This window comes from Myiozetetes cayanensis, unplaced genomic scaffold (assembly GCF_022539395.1).
Source record: "Myiozetetes cayanensis isolate MyiCay16 unplaced genomic scaffold, myiCay2020 scf17, whole genome shotgun sequence".
Classification (NCBI taxonomy): domain Eukaryota; kingdom Metazoa; phylum Chordata; class Aves; order Passeriformes; family Tyrannidae; genus Myiozetetes; species Myiozetetes cayanensis.
The window spans coordinates 10,621,475-10,641,614 of record NW_026087378.1 but is presented as its reverse complement, the minus strand read 5'-3'; the positions used below and the strand labels follow the sequence as shown (position 1 = coordinate 10,641,614).

Here is a 20,140-nt window from a genome sequence, read left to right as displayed (position 1 = left end):
AGGCGAAGGTGGTGGGGCTGGTGTGGGGGCAGTGGTGGAGGATGTTGCAGTCAGGGGAGCTGAGTGTGAGCAGCCCCAAGGCCAGTTCCTGTGTGAGGGGCAGGGATCTGCAAGCACTGCTTTTGGACATGGGGACACAGGCGACAGCCCTGGGGGGCTCAGCCCATGATGGGGGTCTCAGGGAGTGTCGCTCCTCCAAGCAACCATCTGTAATCCTGACACCAGTATCACTCTGCATGCCTTGCCCAAGGAACAGCCCTGCTGTAGGGGATCACAGAATCAATTAGGTTGGAAAAGACCAATGAGATGATTGAGTCCAACCTTTGACCTAACACTGCCATGTCAACCAGACAATGGCACTGAGTACCACGTGCAGTCTTAAACACCTTTAAGGTCAGCATCTCCACCAACCTCCCTTGGCAGCCCTTTCCAGTGTCTGATCACCCTCCCTATGGAGAAGGTCTTCCTAATGTCCAACCTAAACTTCCCCTGGCGTAGTTTAGGACCGTATCTTCTTACCCTGTCACTGGTTGTCTGGGAGAAGAGCCCACCCATCACCTGGCTACACCCTCCTGTCAGGTGTGTGCAGAGAGCCATAACGTCACCCCCGAGCCTTCTCCAGGCTATCCACCCCCAGCTCCCGCAGCCGCTCCTCCCAGGGCTTGCGCTGCGGGCCCTCCCCCAGCTCCGGTGCCCCTCTCTGGGCTCGGGGCTCGGCCCCCCGCCCTTGTCCCCACCTTGTCCCTTGTCCCGTTCGGGCACACTCGGCCCGCCCGCCAGGGGGCGCCAGCGCCCGCTCCCGCCCCGCTTGGCCCCGCCCTCCACCGCCCATGGCCCCGCCCCCGCGGGCCTCCGCCAGTCCCGCCCCGCCCTCCGCTCTTGGCCCCGCCCCCCCTGCCCGCGCGCAGGCGCCGCGCTCAGCTGAGCCGCGTGTCACGTGACGGCCGAGCGAGCGGGCCCGGCGGGGCCGGGGGTGCGGGACGGCCGAGAGGTGCGGGACGGGGAGCGGGACCGGGACAGGGACAGGGACTGGGACAGGGACAGGGACAGGGACAGGAGGGGTGCGGGAGCGGACTGTCAGCCGCCTGTCAGCCCGCGCGGGGCCCGGGCACACGGAGGGCGCGCAGCCGGCGCGAGTGCGCGGGGTGCTGGCGGTGCTGCCGTCACGCGTGGGTGCTCGGGGGAGCTCGGGGGGTCGCTGGCAACCCTTGTGCGCGGGCGGGGGCGCAGAGCATGGGGGTGCTGGCAGCGCCCGTGGGTGCTCGGGGTTCCCTGGGGATGCTGGAGGATGGCGTGGGTGTCCGGGGGTCGCTGGTGGTGCTGGCAGCCCCCGTGGGTGTCCGGGGGTCCCCAGGGGTGCTGGAGGGTGGCATGGGCTCTGGGTTTGCAGAAGCGAGCTGGCAGCACACGTGGGTGCTCAGGGCAATTCGGGGGTGATGTGTGACCGTGTGTGTGGGATACTCGGAGCCTGAGTGGGCGCAGGGGTGTGGTGGGAGCTTGCAGAGGTGTCTCAGGAGTCCCCTGGGGGTGCTGGCAGCCTGCAGAGGTGCTTCAGGGTGCTCGGAGCCCACACCCAGGGGTGTGCTGGTGATGCCCTACAGGGTGCTGGCATTCATGGCGTTCTCCTTTGGAGTGTCTGGGGATGCCGTGTAGGGGGACACAGCCCCCTGCAGTGGGCACCAGGGTGTGGGGTGCTGTGTGGCAGTGGAGGAGGGCAGAGGGATCCCCACTCTGGACGTGGGGCAGCTGTGGGAACTGGGGAGGGTTTGTGCCCAGCAAACTCCCCTCCTCTGTATGGGGAGATGCTGGGCTGGGGGGACCAGGCCATGCTGTGAAACCTTGGAAAGGTGAGTCTGGGAGTGTCTTTGGAGCTGTGGGAGCGTTGGGAAGCACAGGGACAAGAGGACTGATGCTGGGACTGGGAGGTGTCGTGCTGGGCATGGTGTCCTCCCTGCAGGCAGCGGAGGGGGCTGTGGCAGCGCCAGCTCTCCCCTGGGTCACACTGGGGTGGGTCACAAGCGGTGCTTTGGAAATAAAGGGTTTAACAGGCACGATGGGAAGCGGCAGTGAGCTGTGATGTGAAGCTCACTTTTCCAGAAGATTTCCCGGTGTGCACACAGCCCGGCTCAGCTGGGCAGAGCTGTCAGGGTCAGCAGCAAGACACGTCTTGTTCTTGCCTTCTGGCATGGGGCATCACTGTAAGGGACAAACTGCTGTCACTGTCCCCCCAGCTTTTGTAGGGGCTTCACTTATGACAGTGAAATTGCTCCTGTGTGTAGATGGGGAAGAATAACTCACATGGAAGCGGCTGAGGAGTCGGGTTTGAAGTGGAAACTGAATGTTCCTGTCTTTGCTGTTTGCAGTGACGAGGAAATGCTGTAGTGGGGTTTTGCTTTGGTTTGAAATATTCATCGTGTGGATGAGACGAGTTTTGCAGCTTTTCTCCTGCTGGTTGCGGGGGAGCTGAGTGCTCGCTCCCCGCTGCTACGCAACCTTTAATCCAGACACAAAGCAGGCAAGTCACGATGAGCGCATTTCTCTGGCTCTTCAAAGCAAAAAGCAGATGGGCCTGCTTGGGGAAAAAAAAAAAAAAAAAAAATCCACAGGGAAGCAATCAGGCAGAGTGATGTCAGCGTGTTGTGTTTATCTGGAAGACATCGCTGTTGGGTGCTTCAGATGCTGTGCAGGCCATCTTTGGGGGTGGGTGCCCATGCCTGACCTGGCCCTGCACCCCCTCTGCCTGCTCTCCTCGCCCACTGCCAGCCCTCGGTGCTCGGCAAAGCCTCCCAGGTCTCTCCCCTGGCCCTTGGGCCTGCCACCGATGACGAACAGCCTGTAACGCTTTCCTTGTGTAAACTCCTGCTGCCGCTCTTCCTGGTCCCGGCCTCGCCGGATCGCCCTACCTGCGGCAGAGCCGGTTCAGGGCGTGATTACACATCCCAGCTGCAAGGGAGGAGGCTGAACAAGAGTGATGCATGTACTGCCTGTGGCCCTGGAGTGCCTTCCTGCCTGCAGCTGGCCTCACCGTTGCTCCAGAGGCTGGCATTCCATGGGACACACCACTGCTTCCTGCTGCCAGGGTTGCCTGCTGCTGCAGGAAATACAGCAGCTTTGGTGTGGCCTGGATAACTGCTCCAGAACAACTGGGATCTGGAGCATCCAGAGCTGAGGAGAAACCCTTGCTCCCTGCTTCCCGTCCGATCTCCAGGCTGGACCCTTCCAGCAGATGCAGCTCTTGGCTTGTTTCCCGTCTACCAGCCAGGTTTGCAGAGCAGTGCTCCGGGGGGATGCCTGGGGCTCTGGGGGATGGAGAAGCACCCGAGTGGCCTGGCTGAGCCTTCCCTGCACAGCCAGATGTGTGGGTCTGTGCTGGGGCTGCATCCGGCGGGCACTCGCGTGACTTGGCGGGTGCACGAGGAGCTCCGGCAGGAAATGAGCCGGTTTTTTGCAGTAATGACATTTCCTTGCTGCTTCCTCTTGGTCCCAGTTTCCCACCAGTGCTGCAGAGAAAGGATATGGAGCACCAGGACTGCTGGGGCAGGGGTGATGCCTGGGGCATGACAGCCCAGAAGAGCTGTGGGGCAGGGACTGGCTCACCAGGGTGTGATGCAAGAGCCTGATAGGTAATTCCTCTGCCTCTGGTGTTCCTTCCCACTGGGTGTTTGGAGTGCTGGGTGTGGCACGTGTGGGAATTGAATCAGGTGACTGTTTTCCAGACTAAGGCGGGGGTGTCTGTCCTTGGTGAGGGCTTCTGCCCATGCTCCTGGCTTGCAGGACCCTGCTGGGGTTTCTACTGGAGCAAGAGCTCCGGGCTGTGCAGGTGCCTCATCCTGGGAAGCCCCTTAGTCCTGTAGGGACCTCTTTGGCTATGAAACCTTTAGGGTGGATGTTGTGGTGTCTCATGGTCTGTGCTCCTGCCTGATGGAGTCTAATCAGTTTTCTTTTCATTATTTTTAATAAAAAGTCTTGATTAAAAAAAAAAAGGGAAAAAAAAAAGGAAGTTAGGAAACTTTCCCTTCCCTGGCAAGAGCAAGTTGTTCCCTTGCAGCCCACTGTGTGCAGGTTAAGAACAGTTGCACTTTCCTGGCCGTCTTCTTGACAGTCCCAGTCTCAAGAGCCAGGGCTGGGGACACTGTGCCAGCTTGTCCTGTGGTACCACACTCGCCACCCTGAGCGCAGATGTGCTCTTTGCCTGACATGAAGTGGGGCACATCCAGGCCCTGCCTGCAGGATCCTGACCCCATCCTGTCTGGGTGTGCCCAATTTGTGGGCACGAGCCTGTGGAAAGAGCCAGTGGGAACGTGCCATGCACCCTTGACCTTAGGACATGCCAGCTCTGTGATTGCTTGGGCGGGAGCGCGGGGCTCTATAAAAGCCCCGGAGGAGACCTTGCTCTGGCAGTGCGAGCCGGTCTCTCTGCACCATGGCTGACCCCAGGGAGCCCGAGAAGGGGGGTGTGGAGCTGGGCACCCCTAATGCCGCTCCCCCCACAGGGACCATGTCCACCCGGCGCCTCCGCAGCGAGGACTACAATGACTACAGCTCCACGGACGTCACGCCCGAGGGGAGCCCACCCGACGGCATGAACGGCTTCGCCCACCCTGAGTCCTACCAGCGCTTTGGGGAGACCAACGGCACAACGTGAGTGATGCTTCCCTCCCTCCCGGGCCGGCCCAGCCCCTGGCGAGGGTGGAGGAGCTCCTGGTGGCTCCCTGCCGGCTTTGCTGGGAGATGGTGGAGCCGTGGTTTTGTGGGGAGCTCTCCAGGGGGTGGTCAGGGCAGAGCTGTGGTGCTGTCTCTGTGGGGTGCTGGCGGCAAGCGAGCAGCTGCCCCAGTGTTGCTCTTTGCTCCCTAGTGAAGCTGGGTTTGCTGGCAGCAGGCAGGGATTGCTGCTTTTCCTAATATTCCCTCACTCCAGCTTGGTTTGATGGGGAGCTGTGGCAAGCAAACAGCATGTCCAGTTTCAGAGAACATGTGGGCATGTTGCAGCTGTGCTGTGGGGGCTTCCTTATGCCCAGGTGGGCAGAGGATGCTATCTCTCGAGAGGATTGATCCCTTCAATTCAGAGACATCCTTGTGCAGCCTTGGTGCTGAGCTGTGCCTGTGCTGGGTTCTGTCGTGAAGCTGGTTTTGCAAATGCCTGCCCAAAATCTGTTTGTTCAGTCTTTGCCTTCAGACCTTCCTTGGTCCCACCTGGCTGAGCTGGATTCAGGAGACAGGATCAAGACCTCCACATGCATTCCCTGAAGTAGCTCAGATCTTCTGTGGACTCTCAACAGGATGAGCTGAGTGTGAATGTGAATGTGAGTGTGAATGGTCCAGGTGCTGACGGTCACCTCTGCATCTTCTCTCCCTCAGCTGGTACCAGACCCTGATCCACCTCCTGAAGGGGAATATCGGGACGGGGCTGCTGGGGCTGCCTCTGGCTGTGAAGAATGCCGGCATCCTGGTAAGGCAGCTCAGCCCTGCTGTGCTGGAGCTCAAGGGCCAGGGTGACCCCCGGGCGCTGGGCAGCTTGAATGGCCACTGTTGGGGCTTGACTCCCTGCCCAGCTGCCTCTCAGTGCTTGGTGACTTTTGCACGCTGGGCTCTGTGGCTTTGCTGCTGAGACTGTTCTTGCTGCTCCTGTGTTGTGCTGCCCGGTGTGCAGGAGTTCACATGTGAGCTGGGGCTGTGGTTTCCTGTGTGGGGTCAGGCAGGGCGCTGGGTCCAGACCGTGACCTCTTCTTTACCCTTATGATAGGAACACGCAAGATAGTTTGCAAAGCAGTCCTGGAAGTGCTTTGCTACACCCAAACTGCCCCAACTTGCTTCTTTTGCATCATTCCTGCCAAGCTCGTGGCTCTGTCAGGTTACTCGGTCCTGGGGGGCCTGTTCCTTGGAGCTGCACCCAAGCTCCTCCAGCGGTGTTTCCACTCACCCAGCCTGTGGAGTTCGGTCTGGAAGTAAAAACATACCATGCAGCTCTGCCTTTGGCCGTCAGAGTGCAGCCTTCCCCCTCTCTTCCCTGCAGCTGGGTCCTCTGAGCCTGCTGGTGATGGGAGTCGTGGCTGTGCACTGCATGGGCATCCTGGTGAAGTGCGCCCATCACTTCTGCAACAGGTAAGGAGCAACTCCCCTTCTCGGCTCTCCTGCTCCTACAGTTCTTCCTTCTTGCCCGAGAAGCCCTGGGCTTGTTCTGAAGCCCCCCAGCAGCAAGTTGTCCATGTCAAAGCCTCAGTTTGGAACTGCTGCACTTTTTTACAGGAACTGTTTTTCTGTTTTACTGGGTTTCTTTTTTTGATGTTAGTGTCATCATTTGCCTTGGGAATTAGCAGACAGGGCTGATGTTAACGTCCCTGCTGTCTTTCTTCTCCGGGCAGGTTCCAGAAGCAGTTTGTGGACTATGGAGGTGCCGTGATGTACGGGCTGGAGGCAACTCCCAGCGCATGGCTGCGGACACATGCCATCTGGGGAAGGTACCTGCTCCCCTGTCTTCAGGACCAGCATGTGCTGCAGCTGAGACAGAAGAGCCATTGTTCAATGAGCTGTGTGAACAGATAAGCACAAGTGGCATAAAATGTAACTTGACTCACCTGCCCTGTGTGCTCATTGTCCCCCAGAGGGTAACGCTGAGGTCTTGACCCAGAACTGTTCCCAACCATACGTGACTAAAGGAGTGGGAGAAGTTTCCACAGCATAACAAAGGAGTGAATAGTGTCTTGCAGTGCTGGCCAATCTTGCTGGACACGGAACATGTCCAGTGTCTGCTCCTCACCTTGTCCCACATTACATCACACATTGCACATCAGCTGCTGTGAACATTCACCCATTCCTGTGTCCAGGGAGGGTTGTCTCCTGCTGTCACAATTCAGCAGCAGACTGGAGTTGCTGTACCCAAAGGAGACTGACCCTATGGAAGGGATGGGAGGGGGAGACTGGAGACCCCGAGGTCTGTGAGGTTGGATGGGGATACAGTCCTTTCTCCTGATCACAGCAGTGTCCACCCCAAACCTGTACACCCCAACCCCAGGGAGAGCAGCATTGCTGCAGTCCAACCCCAAGAAACCCAAGTGGGCTCTTATTTCTGTATGTTCTGGCTGACAAATGGTCTTTTTTTGCTTTCCAGGCGTATGGTGGGACTTTTCCTGATCATCACTCAGCTGGGTTTCTGCTGTGTGTACTTTGTCTTTCTGGCTGACAATCTGAGACAGGTTGGACTTATCCCTCCTTCGCGAGCAAGGGGAAGGCAAGGGGGTGTTGGGTTGTTCTTTGCTCCTTTGTCATTGCCCTTGTTCTCCACCAAAGCTCTCATTTCCTTAGGATATGCTGCTCAGGAAAGTACTTCTCCTCTGCCCAGATACTTTGGAGGATTGGTTTTTATGTTCAAACAGAGCAGGTTTTCCTGAGAGTCCCTGTGATTTTACAGAGGTGCTGGGGTTGTCTGTGTGGAAATGGGGACCATTTCTAGTGAGAGAACAACAGCAGAGAGTTGACAACTTTTGCTGTCCTGCCCTTCTCAGTTAATTGATTTATTGTTGTAGATAGTAAGGTGTGAGTCCCTGGGCCTGCTGTGAACCTCTCTTCTCCTTTCCTTGGACCTGTTTGCATTCCAGTTTCTTTCCTCATCCCATGGCTCTGGCGCTTAATTACATCTTTAGAGAAAGAGTTTCCTTCTGCCAGGCATCAGGAGGAAATAAACAGAAACCCTGAACCGCTTGGCTGGCTCCTGTGCTGTAAGAAACTGTGAATAATGAGTCCTCATTCCCAGCCTCCACCAGCTCGGTGCCCCACAGGCACTGCTCAGCTTCGTTCCCAGTGTGTTCCTGCTCTGCTCTTGCAGCAGGTCTGGTCACTGCCACCATGGCTGTGCCCTTGGTCAGCAATTCCCTGATGGCCACTGGCTCCAGAGGTGGTTCCTGGGGAGCAGGTGGGGGCTCTGCCAGTGGGAGCCTTTGCCTCTGCTCAGGGAGCAGCAGCTGAGGAGACTCCCACTGTGGGATGTCCGGGAGGAGTAAATGGGTGAACATTGGTGATCTGACACTGCCAGCCCCGAGAGCAGGAGGGAGCAGGGTGTGTGCACAGGGCCAGGCTGCTGCTGACCTCCACCCCCTGGGAACAGCCCTTTGCTGCCACTTCAAGGGGTGCTTTCTGCTCTGGCCCCTTGCAGCAGAGGCTGGCTCAAGCTTCAAGGGAAATTTGCAGAAACCTGCAAATCCAGCCCGTTTTTTAGGCCACAGCTGGGAAAACCCTTGGCTTCAGTTTTGGAATTTTTTGGGTGGGGAGAGGGGAGTGTTGCTTGTTTCTTTTTGTGGTGGGGAATAGCGTGTTAGATGGGGACTCATGGTGCAGGTGGTACCTTGGGCGAGTTGCCACCGTGTTGGGCAGAGCTTTGGTTTGGAAAATGGCTTTGGAGCAAGCCACAGGGAGACAGGGCAGGCTGGGGCTCGAGCAGCGCTGTCCCATGGGTGCATGGCTCTGCACTGCCCTCTCCCACAGAGGACTGTGGTTTGTGCAGAGCTCTCTAGGGGCAGGACTTGCTCTGGAGCAGGTTAAATTAGTTTTCAGGCAGCCCTTTGCTGCAGTGGCCACACAGGACCTGGTACCTGAACCATCTTGTTCGTGGTTGTACTGGTGATCCACAGTGTGCCCATGCTCTTGGGGGGGATGGTTTAGCTACCCACTTCCTGGGCTAAAACTGTCTCTAGAGGGGAGCACATGGCCTGGAGTGCCTTTGGAATGAAAGACCCCAAGAAAAGGATGATTCCCCATGAAGAAAGCGAAGTTGGGGCCCAGCAGTATCTTTCAGATGTCTTTGCATGTGAACAGGGCATTGGGTGACTGAAGGGCTGTGTGACAGATGACATTTTCATGCAGCAAGAGAAAAAGGATCTTTGAGGAAACAGAACTTGATGCCTCTTTCCTCTCTTCCCAACTGGCCTTGATGGGCAGTGCAAACCACCCTCTGCCCTGGTTGCACCCAGCTGTCAGGTTCTCCTGCCTGGCAAGCCTGGGCTTGGTCAGGATTTGCTATCCTGACTCAGGTGCCGTAGCTCAGTGTCTTCCTCTGCTCCCTGAAAGGTAACAGGGATTTTCCTCAAGACCAACTGAAAACCCATGTAGCTTTGATTTTAATCAGCTAACTGTGTTTGAAGTGAGCTGGTGGGGCACCCACCTGGGATGGTCTGCCAAAGTCTGTGGCTCTCAGGCCTGTGCAGTGGGGTTCATCAGGCCTTCCCGTGCCTCCCCAGGTCGTCTCTGCTGCAAACGGCACCACCAATGACTGCAGCTCGAACAGGACGGTGGTGATGACCCCCACCATGGACTCCCGGCTGTACATGCTTTCCATCCTGCCTTTCGTGGTGCTGCTCACCTTCATCCAGAATCTCAAGGTCCTGTCCGTCTTCTCCATGCTGGCCAACGTGGCCATGCTTGTCAGCCTTGTTGTGATCTACCAGTACATCGTCAGGGTGCGTGTGTAAGGGCTCCCCTCGCTCGTGTCTGGGTTGTCCCGTGGAGGGAGTTCAGCAGCAGGGTGTTTCCCTGCCGTGGGGTGCTGCCTGCTCCCCTGGGCACAGTGGTTACCCTCTGCTCCACAAGGCTTCCCCTGCGGCGTGGGGCTGTCACAGGGAGGGATGGGAGCGGGCCAGGCTTTCCCCATCCTCCCCGTGTCTGAACTCTGCGTGGGCTTTCTTCCAGGACATTCCTGATCCCAGAGACCTGCCTCTAGCAGCAGCCTGGAAGACCTACCCCCTGTTTTTTGGCACCGCGATCTTCGCTTTCGAAGGCATCGGCGTGGTGAGTCTCGGCGTGTGGCGCAGGAGCTGCACAGGAGCCTCAGGCCCTGCTCAGACTTGCCACAGCACCTGCTCTGTGTTGCAGCTGCATTTGCAGCTGAACTTCTCTGACAGTAGCCCAAATTCTGGGTGATGCTGTTAGCTTTGGCTCCAGGCTATCTCCTGGGTCAAAACCCTGCTGCTTCCATCTGAGGTTGGAGGAGCATGTGCTCCAAACCTCAGGAGGTTGGTTGCTGCTAAAGTGGCTTTATCTGGCAGTAGACTGGGAGTCACACTGGCAGCTGCCTTGGGCTGTGCTGGCTGACCCATAGATGAGGAATTGTCCTGAGTCTTGTTACCAGGCTGGATCCTGAAGCTGCCCAAATGGGAGGCCAAAAAGCACAGCATAAAAAGATGTGATCCTTTCCTTCCCACCCTGCTGCAGAGGCACTGAGATCTCCCTTTGGCAGCTGTGTGGCCCCAGCCTGCCGTGGGGCAGGATTTGCATGGGCCTCTCATACAAGATGCTGTAAATAGACCAACTGTGTCCGTGAAAAAAGCTGGGTGGGTGGGTGGAGAGCTTAATGACTCCCCAAGATGTTGTGGGTTGCTTCCGGGAGCTCCCTTCAAAGGAGAAAAAAATGTTTTCATCTCTTAATATAAGCTGGCTGCGTAAACACAGGGCTGGAGAGGGCCAAATCCATTACTGGAGGAGTGTTTACTGAATGCTATGCCCAGGGCAGAGGGGTCTTGCCAGCACTGAGGCACAGATGCTCTCTTCCTCACATGACTTGGAGGTGGAGAAGCAAATAAAAGCTATTCTTGTCCTGCCTCCTCACCAGCTTTGCCACCATGTCTCTTCAAATCCACACTACCCAAGGACAGCTATAAAAATGTTGGCTGAAGGCCTGCATTTAGTGTTAGTAGTACAGAGGTGAAAGAGTTATCTCTGTCCTTCCTCTTTTTATTGTCTTGCCTGGTTGAAATGTGTCAGAACAAACTTGATAGGAGAGGAGAGTGTATCTTGATCCTTCCAGGATTTGCTGGGGAAAATAGGGCAGTGTAACATAGTGGGCATGGCCATGCTGTTTTGGGGTGGAAGAGTGTAATGCACCTGAGGAATGGGGTGGTTGGCACTGCCCCAAGATGCAGCACTGGGCACAGCTCCTGCCAAGAGCAGGGAGCAGGTCCCACCGTTAAGGCAAGGGCATGGGTGACCTGCTGGAGTAAGTGAACGTCTCCAATGTGAGCACAGAAATCGGATCTTCAGTACAGTGGCTTTTTCAGCTGGGTTCTCTGGCCTCCATGGCCATGGGGCTGCCCCTACTACTTTTTGAGGCTGAGGGGTATAGAGGGATGGGGGCAACCTGTTGTTCTGTCATCAACCTCCTCCTCCTCCTCTCCCAGGTGCTGCCTCTGGAGAACAAGATGAAGAAGCCCCGGCAGTTCCCAGTCATCCTCTATGTGGGGATGACCATTGTCACCATCCTGTACATCAGCCTGAGTGTCCTGGGGTACCTGCGCTTCGGGGCAGACATTCAGGCCAGCATAACACTCAACCTGCCCAACTGCTGGTGAGTCCCCAGGGGGAGAGGAGGGGCTGGGGGGCAAGGAAGGAGGGTCCCGGAATGTGGAAATACATGTGCCCTGACCCCTTGCCTGCCTACCCAGAGGGGTTGTTCCTCCTCTTGCCAGGGCTGGTGGCTGCTGCAGCAGCTGCTGTGCTGCTCTGTCCCTGGGGACAGGTGACTGTTCAGTGCCACGGCTCCATATTCATCCCACGGGAGAAGTGCAAGCAGTTTCTCTTGCCTTTGGGACAAGGAGTGTGGAGCATGCAAATATTGAGAGGAAATGCCTTTTCCAGCTTGCTCTGCTTGGGATCATTGAGAAAGTCCAGAAAGTAACGATCTCTTCTTACAACACACTGCTTTGGGGTGTCTGGGTGGCAGGATGTGGTGCTGATGGGCAGGGAGGAGCTGGAGCTCTTCCTGAGCCAGGCTGAGTGCTGGCTTTGATGCCATGAAATTTCTTGAAAAGCTGTCCTGTGGCACCAGTTTCTCTGGGTTTGCCCAGGAGCACTCTGAAATTTGACAGTTCCTCTTTGATGGTCTCTGCTGGCTTGAGGTCCTGCAAGAGACAAGAATGACTTGCTATTTCTTCCCTGCTCACCGTTGGAGTAAATTTGGGCAGGACTCAAGTTTTGAGTTGCTGGTGGGCTTCCTCCTGCTGACCCTGCAGAGCTGTGCAGCTGAGGCTCTGGAGAAAGCAAAGGTTTGACAAAAACAGAGCCTGGTTTTGTTTAATTATTGCTGTGTGGGTTTCTTTCAGTTAGAGCTCATGGATGTTCACTCATGCTGGGTCTTTGTAGTGACTGCACTGCTGGACGTTGGTGGTGGTGTGACAGAAGGTCCTGCTCCTGCTGAGAGCCTTGTCTTGTCCCCTGCAGGAGCTGGGAGCTCTGCCAGGTCCCTGCTCTCAGTGGGGAGGGATGGGGCTGCTGGAAGGGTGTGCCTGTGCTGTAGGGAGGTCTGAATCCCACCGTGCCAAGCACAGCAGGTGTGAATCCCTTCTGCTCAGTAAACTGAAGTATGTTGTGAAGGGGATGAAGTGCTGCTGGTTCTCCTGAGGGTAGAAACCAGGTCATTTCCAGGTCTTGGGCTCTGCATGCCACAGCCTGCAACGATGTCTGCTGGCCTGAAATGCTGCACAGGGGCTTCTGCAGGGAATCTCAGCTCTGATTGCTCTAAAGGATGATGTTCCCTTAAAAAGAAGGTAATGGGATTACTGTGACCTGCTAGGCTACAGAGAGGTTCTATTGCAAATGCATGTTTCTGGGAGTATCCACACCTTCTGTCTAAGTACTTTTCTGAAAGTAACTATAGGGTTTTTTGGGTCGTGAGAAGAGAATAGCCCTTTGGAAGCAGTGCCTGGGGAAGCCTGGGCATGTGGCAGGGCTCCTTGTGGGCAGCTGCCAGGGAAGGCATGCTGTGGTCCTTGTGACTGGGCACACAGAGCACTTTGGTGTTTGTGCATGTTGTCTCGTGGCAGAACATTCAAAGCAGGCTATAAATGTTAGACTTGGAAATGACTTATCTCAAGTAAGGGCTGGGATACTTGGGATAAAGCCTTGACTGCTGTGTTCCCATACAATAAACCATAGGTGATTGGTGAAGACCTGCTTTTGAAGTGAGTGTTTTACCCGTCCTGCCTCACCTCTGGGTTTCTCCCTGGCAGTAAAAGGTGCTGGGCTGCAAAAAGTGCTGATAGGGCTGTGGGTGAGAAGTCTTGGGGTTTGCCTGCAGCATGGGAGACAAGGTGAGGACTGGGGGGAGGTGCTGTAGCTGTTGGCTGGAGGTGTCTAGAACAGACTTGATGAATGTCTCAGGAATTGTTGAGTTACAGGATGACTAAGGACTTTTCCAGCCTTCATTTCTATAACCTCAGCTTCCTCAAGCCAGGAGTGTGTCAGTTCCCAGTGCCCAGGTCTAACCACAGTGTCCAAACACGGTGCTGCTGTGCAGAAATCCCTCCTTGCCTCCTCGGAAGGGTTGCTTCACCACACCATCTGGAGAGTGAAGAAATGCTGTAGTGAGGGGAAGCTGTTGAGCTGCATGTGGCTGGTTGAAGTAGGTAATGACAGAGCTTATGGTCCCAAGAGGGTATTTCATTTCTTGCAGCCTTTTGGGGTGGCCTGACCTGGCAGTCCAGGTGAAGAAGGCGTTGCTGTGGTTGGCAGAGCAGTGCCTTTCCAGGGCCCTGCACGGACTTGTGTTTTCTGTAGATCAAAGCTGGTGCTTGAGCTCTTCCTCTTCTTGGTATTTAAAATGCCCTTTGAGCTTGTTGGCCCTGGCTCCTGACCTGTGCAGGACAGGAACACAGCCTTCTTCTGTACTTTTTTTAGCAACAGTTATGGATTGTGGATTGCCCTGGGGCACTTTATGGCTTTACAGCATCATTTAGCTGGGAATACAATGATAAGAAATGCCATCCTTGGGTTGGCAGCTCAAAGCTACTGTGCACTCATCAAATGTGGCTGAGCAGGCACACTCTGGACTCTGGTGATAACTTTGTGTTCAGTTTGCCTATGGAATCACAGGGTAACTGGGTTTGGAGAGGGCACTGGGTCCTCTCACCTGCCAAAGCGGGGCCAGCTTAAATGTTGAGTATCAGTAAGGACAGATGTTCCCCACTTCTCCAGGCCCTTCTTCTGATACCTTCCCCAGCTTGGATCCACTTCATACCTACCCAAGTGGTATGGCCAGGACCCATATTTCCTGCTTGGTCAGCATATCTTGAGTCAGGGAAGGGCTGGGATCATATGTGAGGTAACTAGATGTTAATTCTCTTTTGGAGAGGTTTTTTTCTACTGCTGGGAAGCTGAGGACAGAGATAGAGCTGGGATGTGGCTTTTGGGTCATCTGTGGTGGTCTCCCTCCTGCAGCCAGGGTGCATCACTGCAGGATCTGTGAAGATCTGACTTGGGGTGAGCCTGAAGTGCTGTTTGCAGCCTGTCTGCACTCTGCCTGCCTTCTGCTCAGCCCAGATTGCTCTTTTAAATGCCTTTCCCCCCACAAATGTACTATGCAGCATCCAAAAATAGCTGCCCTTCTTTTGTTTGATGGAGAAGGCTGAGTTGCCTGTTCACATCCCTTTGCTTTTGGAACATTGTGATGTTCACATCATTTTGCTTTGGAAGCCCAGACTAATCCCAGCAGTGCTGTCCTCTTCCCCCTCCTCAGAAACCCAGAAGTAACTGGAATCTGTAATCATGGCTGCAGCTGATGCCTCTTTCAAGTTATTCTTCATCTTCTGTTTTAATATGGAGAATAAAATCCAGCTGGTTACAAGTAGGAGAAAAGGAGGTGGTTTTCTTTCTTCAGCTCAGAGGCTGGATTTTGCTATCAAAGGTCAAGGTGAGGAACTTCTGGGGTTGGGTAGCAGGTACCAGTGTTCATTTGGGTGCTGTCTGTGGGGGGCAGTTGTGGGAAAGGCCACCCTGTGTCACTGCAGACCTTGCAGAGTCCAGCCTGGACTGAAGCAGATGGAAGTGGAGAGGGTGGTACAGAGCCTTTATCCTATCTGTAGGGAGCAAGGTACCCAAAGGACGTGTTACTTTGTGCAGCCAAGGGCAGAGTGGCACATGTGAGCATCTAGAAATGTAGAAAGGTGCCTTAACATGTTGAGGAACAAGTTAGACTCCTGGTCACTTGGCCAGGGACACTTCTGATTTCCCTGTGCCTTTGAATGAATTGGGAGCAGGTCAGCAGGTCTGCTGGTTGCTCTCAGTTCATCTGTTCCCACAGGTTTTCCCAAGGGGAAGCAGCACTTGAGAGACTGCCAGCCCAGCTCCTGGTCTGATGGTTCCTTACGCAAAGCCGGGACTGAAGCCTCTGGTTAGGTGTGGGGGCACACATTGCCACAGCTTGGAGATTGCACTGGCTTTGCTATCCCTTGCTCAAGAAAGGTCTCTGTGAGTTAAATGCATCAGCACTAATTTTCTAGGACAGACCACTGGCACACAAAAGTCCTTGCAGAGCGTTCCTCTTCAAATTTCTGCCGTTGATGCCGTGGGGGATGGAGCAAGAGCCCGTCTCACTGTGTCCTTCTCCTGTTTCAGGCTGTACCATGCTGTGAAGCTGCTCTTCTCCGTCGGGATTTTCTTCACGTACGCCGTGCAGTTCTACGTGCCCGCCGAGATCATCATCCCCCCCCTCGTGGCCCGGGTGTCGGAGCGCTGGGGCTGGGTGGTCAACCTGCTCCTCAGGGTGGCCCTGGTCTGTGTCACATGTGAGTACAGAGCAGCTTGTCTGAGGTTCCCTCTGAGGACCTGGCACCTCCTTCCCGCTGTGGGCTGGCGTTGGTGTGAGCCTTCGCCCCTGGCCCCAGTGCCTCTGGCCCTGCTGCTCAAGCCCTCCCAGCTGGCAGTCCCTGGGCCTGGCTGTTGCAAGCCAGTGGGCCAAGGTGGCCTCTGGGCTGCAGCAGCAGTGGTCCTCTGCCCGCTCTCTATGGGATCAGTCTTCTCAGTGCAGGAGTAGTAAACTTCCTCCATTGTTTTGAGGTGGCAGGTCCCTGTGGAGCATCAGGCCTGGGATCCTCCTGATAGCACTTCTGTGGGCCATCCAGACCCATCAGGCTGTGCATGAAGTGCCCAGTGCCTGGTTCGGTGCCAGGGCAGCCCAGCCCAGAGGCTGTTTTCGGTAGGCAGTGTGTGCAGCCAGGCTCCTCGTGCCTCTGGGATGGGGACACGGCTGCAGAGGAGTCACTGACCGTGAGGGATCGGGTGTTCCTGTACCCACGCACGCACTGCAGGGTGTAGCACAGCAGGGGACAGCTGACAGTGGCAGGTGACCCATAACCAAAGCCCTGGAGTGCAGCAGGGCTCTGGCTGCTGGCTCCTGGTGGACCTCTGGGAAAGGTGTGGAGCAAATCAGGTGCAGGGGTATCTGATTTTGGCTGGCCTTGATTCCTGAAGGCTGAACCCTTGCTGTTGTCAGCACAGCGGAGACGCTTGGCTGAGCTCCCCGGCGTCATGTGCTGAGATGGAGCTTTTCTCCGTGGCTTGACGCTGCTGATGCACCAGAGATGAAGCATCAGGGACCTGGCCCCACATCCCAGCTGGCTCTGGTTCGGGCTTGAGAAGAGTGTGGTGCTAACTCGAGGGTGCTGGAGCTGGCTCAGAGCAAGGTGCTGCTGTTGCTGGGCTCTCGCTAACGATGGGCCAGAAGCGCTGCATTAACAGAGCGGGGAAAAGCCCCATCTCCACTGAGCAGAGTTCCTGAAGCCTTGATGTCCACAGAGGGGGCTGGGATGAAATCCTGCCATGCTGGACCATGTGCTCAGAGCCTGCTTGGGGGGTGGGAGCCTCTCCCAAAGGGCATTGGGGTGTGCCAGGTCAGGGAAGTGAAGGCTTGGAGTGAGGGGATGGCTTTAGGCATCGGCAGTGGCTGTACCCTCCCGCTGGGGTTAGGGAGGCAGCAGAGGTGTTGGTGGAAGGATGCTGGTTCCTTTGTACCTCCTCCCCTCATCCTTCCAAGCAAGGGATCTCTGTGGCTGCTGAAGGATAAAAGCAATTAGGGGGGCTGCATGAATATTCATTGGATGATTGTGTGGCCGCACAACAAGCCCACATCAGGGCTTTGCCTCCCTGACAGGGAGATGGAGGGGATGCAATTTGGTATTTGGGTGCCTTTCAAGCTTCGACTTCAAAACCAGCACACTTAAAAACCCTTTGAATTAATACCTGCTGAAAGCAGGACCGTTGCCCCGGAGGCTGAGGACTGCAGCTGGTGCTTCAGTTCTGCTTGTTTTAGCAGGGAGTTAATAATTTTGTTTGCTTTTGAGTCCAAAGAGCAGTGTGGGGTGGGCTGAGGATGCTGCTGGAGGTGGGCTGCTCTGCTCTCCACCCAGGCTGCTGGAGCAGGGATGCTGTTTGCAGCAGAAACCTGGCAGGGCACTCCTTTGGCTCTGTGCAGGGCTGAGCCCTGGGATTATCTGCCTGCAGGTCAGCAGCTCAGGACCTTTGCTGCTGTTTCCCATGGTGGAGGGATGGTTTGTCTCTAGGCTTATCCAGATGACAGCAGGGCTGCAGTGGTGGCACAGTCAATCTCCCAAGCCTTCTTTCCTGCAGTGCCATGGGTGATCTTTGGCTCAGGGAGGCTCCAGTAGACTGCAGCTGATGTCCAGGGAGTGAACAAATCCCTCCAGTAAGGAGCCCTGATGCATCCCCTCTCCACCAAAGCTGCAGCTGCCATGGTTCTAGGTGTCTTCTGTTTCTAAGCAAAGCTTTCAAAGCTATAAACCAATTCATTTCTCTTGGTGACTTTGGTTAAGTGCTGAAGTCTGCTTTGCTTGTGTTGTGCAGAGCTCTGGTGGGTGGCCTTTTCTTCAGGCTTTGTTTGACCAGAAAGCAGCTGGGATGCTCTCCTGTGCCCAGGGGGTCATGGATGGGGAGCTTACTCAGAACATGAGCATGCTGAGGGGCACAGCTCCCATTTGCCAAATGGGACCTTGATGATCCTTAATTTCAGATCTGCTCCTTGAACACTGACAAGAGCAGTGCCCTGAGAGGAGCCCAGAGCTGGTGGTGGCTGTGGGCTGGTTGGGAGGAGAAGGCACCATCCTTCTGTCCTCCCCTGGCCCTGTGCAGGAGGAAGGGGAGCAGGAATATCCTGGAGCTCGCACCACTAAGTGCAAGCTGTCAGGAGCCTCCCAGGGGGATTTTCCTTGGCTGCAGTTTGCACCTAACAAATGTTCTCCCCTGGGCTATGCTGTGGGCGTGCTGCTGCTGGAGCAGCTCTAAACATGTGCAAACCACATGGATTGATTTGGGGTGGGGAGAGATGCCTTTTTCCTCCCATCTCCTGCTTTTATGGGGTTTCTGAGGCTTTATGGCTCCCCAGGTGTGGGGAACAGGAGTGCTGGCTTTTAGCAGGGGGGTCGGGAATGCTGGCAGCCGCTCTTCTGCCCGTGGCACCCATCCTGCTCAGCCCTGGAGCTCGTGCTGGTGGAGCCCAGGGCAACAAAAAGGGTTTAGTCTTTGTGGTGCACTTCATTAATGCAACAGATTGATTGCTTCTAGGGGAGGAAAATACGGAAGAGTACTCAGCCGTGACTTCTGTCAGGGAGGAGGGCAGAGGTTTGGCTCAGGCCTGTGGCATCCCTGCAGTGGGGTTTTGGTGTCTGGGAGCCGGCAGCGCTAACGCCGTGTCCGTTCCTTCTCCAGGCGTGCTGGCCATCCTCGTCCCGCGCCTGGACCTCGTCATCTCCCTGGTGGGCTCCGTCAGCAGCAGCGCCCTGGCTCTCATCTTCCCCCCGACTGCTGGAGATCGCCACCTACTACGCCGAGGGCATCCACCCCCTCGTCCTCGCCAAGGACATCGCCATCAGCCTCTTCGGCTTCGTGGGCTTTGTGGTGGGGACGTACGAGGCGCTGGTGGAGCTGGCGGCGCCCGCCACCACCATCGTCAACGCCACCAGTGTCGCGGTGCAGTGACGGCCCCCCCGCCCCGCGTGCCGTGCTGGGGGCGCGCAGGCACCGGGCGCTGCTCTCCTGGGAAGGGCCTCCCTCTCCCCTCTGCTCTCGGGGAGTGTGGTGGGTTTGGTCTGCGAGAGGACGGGGCTGCCCGCCGTCAGAGCCGCCCAGCCGCAGCAGGGCCCCGCGCTGGGATGCATCCAGAAGGTGGGATCCGGGCTGGGGTGGTGTCTTCCCTGGAGGCTCCTCGGGCAGCTGGTCCAGTGAAACAGCCCCTTGGCACCTGTGTAAATAGTCACTTTGGGAGGTGAGGAATCCCAGGGATGTAGATTTTATTTTATTTTTATTTTTTTAAATCTCAACCTTTCCATATTTCCCCCGCTCCTACAGTCAGGGCGGGGAACAGGGACTGCTCTTTTTTGTGCCAGTTTGTTGTTTGGTTTGTTTGGTTTTTTTTTTTTCCCTGAGCACTTTATTTTTACAGCAACAGACAAACCTCAGCTCAGGTTAGTGAGCGTGGAGCTGCCTCCTCGCCCTGGCCTTGTAGGGAGGGCGGGCAGAGCCGGAGGTGTGGAGCATCCCGGGGCCCACAGCTCTCCTGCCGTGGGATGCCCAGTCGAGGGCATTGGCTCCTGCTGTGCTCCAGCTCTGTTTCCAGCTGCCTTGAGCAGGAAGGCTGAGCAGGGCCTGGGCCAGGCTTTCAGTAGTGACACTTCTTTATCCCCATCCAGCGCACAACCTGATGCTTGGCTTTCGGAAACGTTAGAGAACCGAGGTGTGCAGAGAGCAAACGGGCTGTGCCATAATGAGGGGCTGAGCTGGTCGCCTTTGGCTGGGAGCCCTTTCCCTGTGTGGGATGGGGTGTCCCCAGGGGTCACCACGTGCTGCCTGCACGCCACAAAAATACATCACCTTGTTTACAGTGCCTGAGCTGGCCCTGGCACGCTCTGGCTGCGTCTGCAGGCTGACACTGAATGTCAAATCACACACAAAAACTCCATAATAGTTCTTTTTTTAACCCTTTCTTTCCTGGTCCCACTCCTGCATCCTCTGTCTCTGCTCAGCTCCTCTCCTCCTCTAGGATGCAGCTCTCTGGCACTTCTCCCTGCACTCCTCTTGCTCCCTACATTGTGGCTGGTGCATGCCTGGCAGAGACAGTCCTTGCAATCCTGCTGCTTTCCTTCCTCTGTGAGCCCAGCTTCCTCCCTACAGAGTTTCTTTGCCTTTCTGCTGGATTTCTATTTTTTTAAGACAAGGGATAAAATTCATCCTCCGTGGAATGGGCCGAACTCCTCCCTGCTAAAGCGGCATCTCCCAAACACCAGCAGCGCTGTGGCTTCCTTTGGAGAGCCTGTATCCTGCATCCCACTGCAGCCCTGTCTCCCTGGGTGTGGGCAAAGGCTGCTGGTGGTGG

At 56.1% G+C, this 20,140-nt stretch overlaps 1 protein-coding gene across 1 annotated transcript; it reads left to right on the top strand.

Annotated features, from left to right (window-relative positions):
- Positions 1-4,477: 4,477 nt before the first annotated feature.
- On the top strand, positions 4,478-18,887 carry LOC126638427 (proton-coupled amino acid transporter 1-like). Its single transcript, XM_050312298.1, is given in 11 exon segments — positions 4,478-4,641; positions 5,359-5,449; positions 6,014-6,102; positions 6,363-6,458; positions 7,109-7,193; positions 9,231-9,449; positions 9,679-9,777; positions 11,163-11,329; positions 15,373-15,542; positions 18,478-18,569; positions 18,571-18,887. Coding segments are annotated over 11 exon segments (1,428 nt in total). The 5' UTR covers positions 4,478-4,498; the 3' UTR covers positions 18,748-18,887.
- The last annotated feature ends 1,253 nt before the right edge of the window (positions 18,888-20,140 follow it).